The following is a 13740-nucleotide window of genomic DNA, read 5'->3' on the forward strand; positions in this document are numbered from 1 at the left end:
TCCGTAAAAGCCTGAAATTACGTATGTTGAGTATACTTTTCTACATGTTTAAATCTATACAATTTAGGTTTAAATAAAATGAAGTTTCTCCACACTGTTCAATAAACTGTCTTTGGTAGATAGGAAAAAGTTTTTTAATACACCTTTATTTCTCATTTTTCTCAACATTGAACTATAGTTCAGTACAGTTCAGTGTAAAAAAGATTTAACGAAATAAGAATTTAGTTTACTTTTACATACTGCTCTAAAGCAGAAAGAAGATTTATTTGCATTTTGTAAGGTTATTTATTGTATATACAATGTTGTAAATATTTAAAAAAAAATTTTGTTGTTTAAAATTTTGTTTATATCATTTGAAGTTTAATTTGCAAATCTCTATAACGTATTTTGAATGCAGAATACTGCGACATAACAGAATGCTGCGACATAACAGAATACTTCGACATAACAGAATGCTGCAACATAAAAGAATACTGCGATATAACAGAATACTGCGACATAACCAGAATAATGTGACATAACCAGTCAGATTATTTTCTTGTAGCTTCTTCATTAGAGTTTCTAGATTAGTAAATAATTCAAAAGCAATTTGCAGCTTAAACAGTGTTTTTACTGATAAAATCTATGGTAATAAAATTTTACCTTTAGCAGTTGTTTGTGCAGCAAGTAATAATCTTTCCATTCTGAAGACATTGTATTCAGTATTGTAGGAAGTTCTGCAATCTTCCCCAAGACTAAGTGTACTGCTTTTGTTTGTGTTGTCCTTTGAGTCATTGACACAGAATTCAGTCACAATATCCTGTACTCATCTGTTTATAACTCGTGCAATATATCTCTTTGGATTTGTTCGAAAAAAAATGTTACGCTTTGAATATGCCCCAAAGTTGCATATACTCACAGGACAATGCTGAGAGAATCTGACAGTAGTGATGATACTACATGTGTAACTATAACAAGCATCTCACTGCAATGTGCTTTGCAATGAAATTTTAGAGTTACTGACCAAATATTTCATATTTTGTCCGATTCAAGTAACTTTTGTATATTCCAAGTTGCACCTCAAAATGATATCTTCAATGCATTTCACCAACGCATCTGAAGATAGATGATAGATGAAGATAGCTACACCCTGTCGAAGCAATATTTTCAATGTTTTGAGTTAAGCTAGCAAACCTTTTTGTCAAACTGCTTGCTTCCCAAGTAAGTTTAGTAAATTTGAATAATAATTTTAAAAAAGTTTATATTTTTCTTTTCAAATATTTTGGCACTCTCAGTCTTATATTATATTTTTAACAGATTTTATAATGAAAACCTTTCAGTGATTGATTATAAAATAACTAACTAAACTCATAAAAGCAAGCCTTAATACCGGTTCTTGAACTTCATTCATATTTTTTTTTATCAATTTAACAAAGGGTTCCGCTTTTATAACAAGATTTTTCGTTAGATTTTCACGATTTTTTGCATTAGGCTCCTTTTTGCTGCCTTTGTCAACCATATCCTAAGACTGTTGTGTAAACGTCAAAAGATCCAACTTACATTACAAATATGCATCATCATGCATGTACAAATACATATAAATATGAATCTTTAGACGATAATTAAAAATTTACATATTTTACGTAATACATAATTACGCAATACATAAATATTCATATTTTACAATATATATATATATATATATATATATATATATATATATATATATATATATATATATATATATATATATATATTTTAAGTCGGATGCATTTTTTGTAACTTTCATGTTTTAAATTTAATCTCAACATATATATATATATATATATATATATATATATATATATATATATATATATATATATATATATATATATATATATATATATATATATATATATAACATTAGAATAATGTATATCTAAATTGACTAAATTTCCAAAGCTATAAAATCTTATTTACAAAGGTAATCATAATAACTATCTACTTTTAGCCCAAAGTTATGAAAAAACACTTTTTATACTTTTGAATCTTATGGGAATTCTATCTAATTTCTTATATATAAATTCATACTTTCTTATTGATAGAAATTTTCAATATTTAAGTTTCTTTTTATTATGTATTTTTTTAAATTTACAATGCAGGCCAAAAGTTTGCGGACACTTGAATTTTATTTAATTTTTCAATTAAAACTCCAATAGTTATTTCAAAAAAATTCAAATATCATATTTTTTTTATAAAAGATACATATTGTTACGAAAAAAAAAAGACAAAATATGAATTAAAAAAAATACTAACAACACTATTATTATTAAACAGTCTTTTTGTCAAAAAATAACCCACGAGTTTTTATCACTTTTTTTGCAATCCGTGGCATCCTATTTATTAACTTATTTATTATTTCGGGTGTAATTGATAACCAGGATTCTTCTAATATCTGCTACAGGTGCTCTTTGGATGTTAGGCATTTTTGTCTGACCTTTCTGTCCAATTCTTCCCACAGTAACTATATTGGGTTCAAATCTGGTGGTTGGGCCGACCAGGTCATGTTTTTGAGGACACCATTATCCTCTTGTTCCTTTATATAGTTCTTACATAATTTGAGGTGTGTTAAGGGTTAGTTTCCGGCATAAAAACAAAACCACGACCAATAGTTCATAAGCCGGAGGATATAGCATTGTTTTCTAGAATTGTTTTATATTGTTCTTTTTTCATAATACCCTCAATTTTAACTAGGTCCCCTACACCAGCTGAAGAAAAACATCCCCATACCATAACTGACCCACCACCATGCTTGATTGTTGGCACTAAACACTCTGGGATCATTTTTTCTTTTGTTGTTTTTCTGATGTAAATTGTACGTCTTTGCCCAAACAGTTCAAATGGATGGACTCGTCGGTCCATAGTACTTTTCCCCAGTCTTCTTCTGTCCAAGTTTGGTGGTCTATAGCCCATTGTAACCTTTTCTTTTTATTTCCAATCCGTACCAACGGTTCTTTCTATCGTTTGATGGTATCTTGTACAGTACCTCTAGCAACTTTTAATTTTTTGCAAATTTTACGAACTGAATAACTTTCTTTATGTAATGTAATTATTTCAGAACGTTTTGCAACAGTTAAAGAAGGTTTTTTACCCATATTTTTTTAATTAAATAGTCGAATTATAAAATTTTAAAATTTTTTTTCAAGATTTTTTAATGCAACCGTCATCAATACCAAATGAAAAATAAACAAAACTAAATATTCCTAATCATTTTATTCGGCTATCATTATAAATATTTACTTCATGTTTCAACAAATAAATAACTTTAACAAGACCAAACTCTTAAGAGTAATGTAACGCTATATATCAAGTTAAAATAAACAATTAAAAAAACAAACTTATTTATGTAAGTTTGAGGTCAGTAATACCCAAATTTCTGACCTCAAACTTACATAAATACTTAAAATTAGTAAGTTTAAGTATTATAAATTAATATTATTGATAAATTTAATGATACAGGATAGATTTTAGCTTTTTATATAAAAATATCAAGTGTTCGGAAACTTTTGGCCTGCAGTGTACATTAAATGTAAAAAATAACTAACTTATATTTTTTTTTAGGAACATTTTACACTGAGAAATAAAAAAAATCAAATATTAAAGGATAATAATACCTTCATATGTTGAAATAAATTCTGTTCCATCTTTAGCTTTATTTGTCGACAAAACACGAAAAAAGTTTTGCAAACTGCTAGTTTTTTTATACATGTTGGTTGTAACGCAGTTGTAGTGTGAGTTGTAAGTGACAGGCTCATTTTTCAAAATATCTAATATTTTTTCTGGTGCTTCTTTAAACATTCTTCCTAAATCTCCATTAAAGTTTAAGTTTATGGAAATATCGTCAAGTCCTTTACATGATTCAATTACGTTGTCAGTATTTGCAACCAACACCGAGAACGCTTGAAATCCAAGACAAGTTCCTAGAATAGGGAAATAACCTCCTTTTTCAAATTCTAATTTAGCAAGGTTAAATATGATCTCAGCATTCTTACGGTAAGACGAATGTATTAAGTCTACATTACAACCCGGAAATATAACGCCATTTATTTTTCCAAAAAGTGAACGCAGTTCTTCCTCTGTTATGTTTGTTAAAATTGGAACAACTCTTGCTCCTGACATTTCAACATACTTGATGTATCCTGCTGATATATATGAAGTACCAGCAATATTGGTTTGAGATTCGCTCAATTTTTGGGCCAGAACTCCAACAATAGGTTGCTGATTGAGATTGGTTTGCTTAAACTTTTTATCTGCAACATTTATTCTATATTCATTTGATATTTCAAATAAATGTAAAAAAAATACTAACATAATCATTTTTACGTATTTATGCAATTTACTCTTATTGACATATATACTTATTATTATTGATTGCTTCAAATATTGTTAATAAGTTGCTGATAGGTTGTTGTAAATTTTGCTAGTTTCTTATAGATTGCTGTAAATATAAAAATATTTTATGAACGGATAAAATTTTCGAACCGTAATCTCATGTTATGTTTGTCAAAGTTTTTATGTCATTTTATGTTTATTGTTTGTTGTTAATGTTTGTTAATCTTATTCTTTTTTAAACAAGGTATGTTGTTTTGGAAAACAATTCAAAAAATATATATAATTTATGCAACTATATTTTTTGATTTATGTAACTATGTTTTTTGACATCAAATGCAGAGCTTGAGTATGTAAACCATAGAAATCAAATGGAGACCCTTAGATGCAGCCCCATAGTTGTAAGCCTGTAGCTAAAGGCAATTTCTAATCATCTAATTCATATAAATTTTTAAACTTGCATATTAGGCCGGGTAAATAAAAAAAAGTAATTGCTTTTACTCAGTAATTGGTTATGTAAGTGAAAACTTTTTCTAATTTATTTATTAATAAAGCTGAGCAATTAATCCGCGTTTTTGGAGTAAATTGCTTGCTTGAAGGGAATAAAAATTTGAGCGAATTTGCTAAAATTTTTGTTTACGTAAAGCTGAACAATTACTCTAAAAACGCAAAATTTTCTCATTTGGCAATACCAAGAACATACTTAAATTTGGAGATCTGTAAAAACTCTATCTATGTGAGTGTGTTATATCTAAGCATCAAAAAATATCTCTCCTCCACCCCCTGGTTTTATTGTGTTAATAGTTTCCAATACTACTTTTTATATTAGCAATTAAGTTTTATTATGTAATGTGCTTTTTATAAATGAACATTTCAATCATATTGCCATTTAAGCACAGTGCTGTCTCACCTTGTTTACTACTCAAACCTCTCTCTCTCTCTCTCTCTCTCTCTCTCTCTCTCTCTCTCTCTCTCTCTCTCTCTCTATATATATATATATATATATATATATATATATATATATATATATTTATATATATATGTATATATATATATATATATATATGTATATATATGTGTGTCTGTGTGTGTATGTGTGCGTGTGCGCGTGTGTGTGTGCGTGCGTGTGTATGTGTGGGTATGAAAATATATCTAGTTAGCAAAGAGGCAGCTACTCAACCCTTAATTAGGTCTTTATTAGCCACCCTAATCCGTTAATTAAATTTTTTCTTATTTTCTACCCAGGGCATTCATTTCTCTTACCCTCTCCCTTCATTGCTAATTAGAAACTTGGGAGTAACAGTGAAAAAGCATGTATCTTCATTTGCTACTGTTTCTAAAACATTGTATTTTGATATTAAACTACTTGGCTTAATTATTATGTTTTTATTATTTTATGTTCATTTTAAACATAAAGTATATAAATATACTATTAATATAGGTATTGGTCGGAACACCGAATGGAAAAGTAGTGTTAGATTTTTATTTGTTCTCTAAATTGAAAATTACCTTTAATTTTTTTTTTGCACAACTTTGAATGGCTGCATTATAGTTGCAAAAGATAATTCAATAAAGAATTCAACAAATTAACGAACAAATATGACGTCGATAAAGAATCCAACGTTATAAAAATAGAGAAAAAATGTTAAGTATCTATGCTAAGATAAAAATGTATTTTGTTTTTCGGCAGCTTTCATTAACAGGTGAAAAATTATGTTTACAAGTTTTGCTTTTGTTAATTCTTTTTTTTTATTTTATCGTTGAATTAATTGTTTATGGTTTTTAATGTATTTAGAATTGATTAATTTATTATTATATTAATTATTCATTTTTATTTTACTCTTGCATTTTTTTTAAAAGGTTTTTTTTTAGTAATATTAACGATTATTAAAATTACAAATACCTTTTTCGTAAATAAAAAGTTTGTGAAACAAGTTTTGTTTATTGAATATAATTCCAAATCTTTTTATATTTATTTAAAATACCAAATAAATCCAAAATAATTGTTGCCGATAAAAATTTTAAGCATTTTTATCATAATCAGCAAACTATTGTTGGAGTTTTTGCCCAAAAATGGAGCGAACCTCAAATCAATATTAGACGCTTTTTTTTACTTTCTCAATTCTTATAACTATTCACAATGATTCAAATGTTTGGAATATTTTTTTTCTCTCAAATGATACTCATGTGCTCATCTTCACTTATACTTGCTCAAAATCAAACCGATGCAACAGAAGCCGTTGTAATGATTTTTGAACCAAAGGACGTTGACTGGGTTTCAAATCTTCTTATTAGATTAGAAATGCCTTGTAAAGAAACTTCATTTAGTGATTCATCCATATGTATGATTTGCGAAAACTTGTTTAAAAATTATTTGTTATTATCCTCCTTAAATTATTCTACTGCACAAGAAATAATTTTACAACTAATCATAGGAGATAGGTTTCAACAAGGTCTTAACCAATTCACAAGTATGGTAATTTTAACAAAGTTAGACCAACTTTCAACAATATTTATTGTAGATATAATACGTTCTTATCGAAATATTGTTCATTACGATGTTAACTATAAAAACTTTAACCTAATTTATCCCGAAAAATCGTTTCCACTTTACTATCATCCTCTTACAAAAGACTACTTTGATATTGTCGTTGAAGACTTTGGAGTAAATGATCTTGTTTATATTGAAATAACTACCAACAGTCAAAGTGATAAAAAATTTAATTTTCAAGAAGCAATCAAAAAACATCCAGACTTATGTCTGGTTAAATATACCATTAACAAAGAAAATATCACTCTAATGGTATTTGTAGCAAAAGAGCTGGCCTTACGAGGAAAAATCAATCATGTTTTTATATTATTAAATGGAATGCCTGAAGATAGATATTCTACTTTGGACATGATTTTGGAATCTTTCGATATAGCAAATGTTAACTTTGGAACAGTATATATTGAATTGATCAACTTTCAAGAGTTTTATCTGTGTAACACATATCCATACCTTATCATGCCAAAAGTAATAAATTATAACATTACAAGTTTGCTTCTGTACGTAAACAGTTTTAATTCAGAAAGTTTTGAAAGGTTCTGTGTTCGTTATATACTATGTAACTTTTATGGAAATAACTTTTATAAGAGCACCATGCTTAGTAACAATTATATTAACCAAGACTTGTTCATATGCTCGTTGTCCGATTATATTTTGATGAACGGACTCATAACTGGAGTAAATATATATTTAGACGAAACCAAAATAATAGAACATAAAAAAAGCAATGATGGTACATGTTCATTCATTAGTTGTCCTATGGGTTTTGAACAAAAATTAACAACAAGTTTCCTTTCTAATGTAAAAATTATACATCAAAGAGTTTGCTCTCCTTGTTCTGAAAATCATTATAAAAGATATTATGGGCAAGAAGAGTGTGCAAAATGTTTGGATAATTTTCATTCCAATGAAAATAGATCAGTTTGTCATGATAATTTCACAAACAATTTTTCAAACATCAGTTTATACGACTATATTACTTTTTTAATTGCAGCTGTTTCTTTCTTTAGCGGTGCTCTAGTTGCAGGAACTTTTACAATTAAAAGAAACACTGTTACTATAAAAACATCGTACTTTACTCTCTCTGTGGTGCAAGTTCTTTTTCATTTATTAGTTTCAATTTGTATTCCACTAATGTACTTATGTGCTTTGACAAATACATTATGCAATTATCGTCATGTAGTGGTTGGCTTTTTATTTACAGCTATATCATCGATTACTTTTGTAAGAACAAGTAAATATGTAAAGATTTTCAATAAAACGTATCATCTTTCCGGTCAAGAAAAACTAGCTGCGATATTATTAGATGTAAGTACAATAATGATTTTGTTGCTAGTTCAAATTCTTTTGGGAATAATTTTCTTGATCAAATCGTCACCATCTATTTTAACAAAGTTGAATTATGAAAATATGACCCGCAATATATATTGCTCTGTTGATTATCAACTTGGTGTTCAAGTTTTATATATTGCTTTTGTTTTTTTTCTATGCTCAATTAAAAGTTTTCAAGCCAGAAATCTTCCGTCTTATTTTAATGAAACATCAACAATTACATATAGCATGGGAATATCTTGCATCTTGTTACTCTGCTACTTTCCAGTATACTATGGCAACAGCAACCCAAAAATCCAAACCACAGCAGTTTCCATTTTATTGATAACAATTAACTTTATAGTATTGGAAGTAATGTTTTTACCAAAAGTTTTTATCATATATTTTCGACCAGAAAAAAATACAACGCAGAGCCTGAGAACTAAAATAAGCATATACTCAAAATCAACTTTTGTCGTTTCCAAACTCTAACAGACATCTTTTAATACCAAAAAGTTACCATAGTAACAATGGGTTTTTTGTTTTAGGAGTCATTTTTTTCAAACTTTTTATAAAATGCCATATTTTCGAAACAAAACCAGGACTCAGGTATCTCATTCAATTAAACAAAAACACGCTGCAAGAATTATTGGAAATGTGAATTCTCACACACCAAGTTTCATTTTCTTAAATTCAAAATACTCAACGTATTTTAACCAAACCTTTATTAAGTTCTTATATATATGCTCAAAGTTTAAAAAATAGCACCCTTATTATTCCCAGCATGATTTTCAAACAACGATTATATTTAACCAAAAACAAATTATTCTGCTACTAAGTTCTCAATCGCAATCAGATGACTTAAGTTATGTAACACGTCAATAAACAATAAGTTAAAAACTATTTCTTACATTGATCAATTTAAAAATAAACTTAAACAAAAACTTTTGAAAAGTGACAACGAATTAGACTTCTTCTGAAACTTTTAATTAGCAGTAATCACTTGTTTTCAACTTGTCTTTTTTTTTTTTTGATCGTATTTATTCTTCATCTAATTATCTTCATCTGAATCTTAATAAATCTAAAATATAAACAATTGTAACAATAATATGTTTTATAAAATATGTATTTAGAAATGCGTGAATAACTGCGTACCTATATGTTTTTTGTAAATTATATTTAATTTTTATACTATAATTTTGTATAATAAAGTTTCTAAAAATTTTATTTAATATGAAGTATACATTTTAATATATTGTTCACAACATTGCTCTAAACTTTCCTTCTTCTGTTATTCATATTTTTTCTCATTTTTGTTTATTTGAAATTTGGAATCTTAACGAATAGAAGTTTTTTTATTTCATTTAATTATTTTTATGAGCAACCATTTTCAATTCAAGGCGATTTCCGTCATTTAAAATATTAGAAAATATTAAATACTACAGTCGACTCTCGATATCTCGAATACTTGATATCTCGAACTTTTAAGTATCTCGAACTTTTTTAGCGGTCCCATGGACATAACGTACTAGTTTAGGCTAAAATCCTCTCGATATCTCGAACCTTATTATCTCGAACTTTTTGGTATCTCGAACAATATTTTCGGTCCACAGGGCAATTTTCTCTCGTTATCTCGAACTTTTCAACATTTTTTTTTTCAAAAATGTTTTAATAAAATTTAATTTTTTTAAATTCCAATTTTCGAAAAAAAAAATTTTAATTCGATTTTTAAATTCGATTTTTTTTAAGAATCGAATTTCTGAAAAGTTTTCCTTTAATATATAATTTATTCTTTTTGTCAAACGCAGCAACATGCCGCTCGTTAAACGAAAACTCACGAACAAATCTATAATAGAAAAATGCAAGGCATTAAAAGACCTAGAGACTGGGTTGTCTAACAAAGAGGTTGCCAAAAAGTATGGAGTCCCAAAGAACACATTATCAACCTGGATTAAAAATAAAACCAAGCTATTAACCTCACTGGAAAAAAATGGCACAAAATCTAAACGGAAGAAACTTCGTAGTGGTAATTTCAAAAATGTAGACAAGGCCATATACACGTGGTTCGTTGCAAAAAGAAGTCAACAAGTACCAATTGATGGTACCATACTAAAAGAAAAAGCACTAAAATTCGCAGAAGTAGTGTTCGGCACAAATTCAAATAGTTTGATCAAATATGCGTCAAATGTTTGAAATGGCCAAATTCAAATCTTCCTATTTTGAATTTAGATCAAATTCAAATCTTTCCAAGATTTGATGTATATTTGAACGTTATTTAACTTATTTCATTTATTAATTTTAGTTATCTGAATCTATAAATTTTATTCATATTGCAGCATTTGTTACTATTTCTCACACATTACAGCTTCTTTTATTCTTTTTAATCCAACCAAGACTTCAAGCACTGGCAAGCTTGAATGGTATCTGCAGAGAGAAGATTTCTTTTGTCAGTAATAAGATTTTTTCCTAATGAGAAGAGCCTTTCTGATGATACAGATGTAGCAGGAATGGCCAGGTAATCTCTGGCCATTCTGAATAGGTTTGGATATTTGTCAGATCGAGATTTCCACCAAAGTAATATGTTGCTATTATTGCCGCCATCTATCTTACTTGTATCATTACAATAGTTTTCAAACTCATTACATGGGTTTGATGAAACACGCGATTTGAACGGGGTATATTTTGAAACGTTTTGAATGCTTGTAGCAGTTGTACCATTGCTTGGGGCATAATTGATTTGATATTCACAATTGACTGTGTCCATAATCTTTGTATACGACTCGCTGTTTGCGCCCTTATCATTTTTGTAATATTCAATACCAAATCTTGGGTCCAGGACAGTGCAGATAGTAAAGCAGTCACTAGTCAAATTATAATATTTTGAAATTTTTGCGAGCGCTGCAACTGTAGAGCGGTGTAGATTATCTTCAGGGTTGGTTTTTGTGGTCATCCATTCAGTAATGTGATCCAAAAGAATATTGAAGAGAGGAACCACCAAAGACAATGTGGAATATGAATCACCACTAATGAGCTGGGTAAATTCCTTGAATGGTTCAAGATACAAAAAAATTGTTTCAAACCTGTTCCAAACATCTGCTGAAATTGATAGACAACAGTCTGGATTGTTTGCAGTTGAGTCAAAATCGCAAAAATATGCAATGAAACCAACTTTTAATTCCATTGCTCGTTTAAGCATATCAGCTGTTGAGTTCCATCTTGTAGGGACATCAAGTATCGGTTTTAAGGTGCAATTTGATTGCTGGAAACCTTTGAACCTAGAATATGATTGAGGACTGGATCGGATTTTTTTAATTCCTGTTCTAAGTTTTACAAGATCATCTTTCAAAACATCCAAACCTGCTTGCGCGCCCAAATTCAGCACATGAGCAAAACACCGGATATGCTCAAAGGTGGTTTTAATTTCGTACTTGGAATTTAAAATATCCATAAATGAATTATTATTGGAAGCATTATCTAAGGTAATGCCCATTCCTTTGCTTGTAAGACCGAATTCAATCAAAACTGACAAGAATGCATTAGATAAATTTGAACCTGAATGGGAATCAGGCAAGGATTTGAAATCAAGAGTTTTGGCATGTAGGTTCCAGTCTTTGTCAATGTAATGAGCCGTTATGCCCATAAAAGCAATGTTGTTGGGTGATGTCCAGCAGTCAGTGGTGAATGAAACCTTTGAGTCAAGATTCAAAAAAAGGGTCTTTAGCAATTGTTTTTTGGTGTTGTAAGTGTCCATTATCTGGCGTTTTAATTGGCGCGCACTCATGATTGACAAATTTGGTTTCAGTAGAGTGAGTAGTTTACGAAAGTGGCTGGACTCTACCTCATTAAATGATTGATCATTCTTGACAATCCAGCTAACTAAGTATTCATTGAATAGATCTGGAGAATAAACGATTGCTGTCATTATCATGTCATCTAAACGTCGTTGCTTTGGTTCTCTGTCCCCAAGTAATTTGCTTTTGTGTTGAGAATTTAAATGGTTCATTAGATTTGTTGTCCCACCTTTATTGTAAGCATACTTGTTCTTGTGCTTTGGACAATGCTGGCATATGGCCTTGGTTTTGTCATGCTCATCAACTGTGAAATGATCCCATACAATTGATTGTGAACGTTTGGTGGTTTTTGTAACAGAAAAAGATTCGGGTTCTGGATTATCCGACATAATTAGGAATGTAATATATATTTCTGAAATAGATACATTTCAAGGTTGCTTACAAATAGTAAATATACTAATATTAAGTAAACACCTAATGAAAATGATTAAAATAATAATGGTTTAAATAATAAAAATAATATTAATAATAATGATAACAATAATAATAATTATATATAAGTCACTTGTCTTTATAAATACAATAGCTACATAAACAAAGTTAGACAGTTACAAACAGTTAAAACTGATAAAACGTAAAAGTAAACAATGACATATAGCAACTATTATCATGAAAAACAAGGAAAAATAATTAATGAAAATAAGAATAACGAATATTAAAATAAATTTGAATTTGAATACACGACGGAAAATGCAAACAATAGACAAACATACAAGACAATATACAAAAACGCACAGAAAATTATTAAAATTAAAAAAAAAAGTTCTTTGCTTTCAAGCAAGCCATTATTATATTTTTTTATTATTTTCTTTTTTCGAATGATTGTTTCTTTCAATGAATGTTTTTCGATTCGTTATTGTTTTACTTTTTCCATTTTTATTGTGGTTAAATTGTATTTGCAATTTTTTCTTTTGATTTTTACATATATTTTTTTCTACGTTTTTTCTTTTAATCTTGTACTTTGTTTACATTTCTTTTCTTTTTTTCTTTCTCTATGCTCTTTACTTTCTCTTTAATATTAACAAACTTTAATTAAAAACTCTTTTTTTTTTTTTTTTTTTTCCGTTATTGAAAGGCGATCGCCATTCCGGAAACCACTGCAAAGACCCCGGAATAAAGTGATATATATGTTTGCGGGCCTGTAAAATTTGGCGTTTTTTTTTCAAACGCAAAAATTGAGAACAAAGTGAATATTTGAAAATCAAATCCAAATCCTCCAGATATTTGTCAAATCAAATTCAAATCTATCCCCTCAAAGAACAGTTCAAATTCAAATCTTTAAAGGTTTGACGTATATTTGATTTTGCCGAACACTACGCAGAAGCATTAGGAGAGTTGGATTTTAAAGCATCTGATTGTTGGTTTCATAATTGGAAAGAAAGGTCAGTTAAATTTTGTCAAATCTTGTTCAATTTTAATATAAACAAATAACATGTATCTGTTTATGTTTAATTTATTTAGTTTTTTAAACGTGTAATTAAAATTCAATTATTCTGTTCCTATTTTTAGGAACGGCATCAGCTTTAAAATAATCTCAGGCGAAAGTGCCGCCGTGACGAATAATATGACTGCTTCGTGGAATGAAACTACATTTCCAACATTGCTTTTGAATTACAAGCTTGAAAAAATTTTCAATGCCGATAAGTTTGGACTATTTTACCAGTGCCTACCAAACAAAAC

The 13740-nt window shown here is 28.7% G+C and overlaps 1 protein-coding gene across 1 annotated transcript in view; it reads right to left on the reverse strand.

Moving 5' to 3' along the window:
- The window catches only part of LOC100203476 (gamma-glutamyl hydrolase A), a 38826-nt gene extending 34303 nt beyond the window's left edge, over window positions 1–4523 (reverse strand). The window contains exon 1 of the mRNA XM_065803394.1: window positions 3636–4523. Within this exon, the coding sequence (XP_065659466.1) occupies window positions 3636–4338 (703 nt within the window). The 5' untranslated portion in view covers window positions 4339–4523. The remainder of the gene's footprint in view (window positions 1–3635) is intronic.
- Window positions 4524–13740: the final 9217 nt, after the last annotated feature.

Source organism: Hydra vulgaris, chromosome 08 (genome assembly GCF_038396675.1).
Source record: "Hydra vulgaris chromosome 08, alternate assembly HydraT2T_AEP".
Taxonomy (NCBI): Eukaryota; Metazoa; Cnidaria; class Hydrozoa; order Anthoathecata; family Hydridae; genus Hydra; species Hydra vulgaris.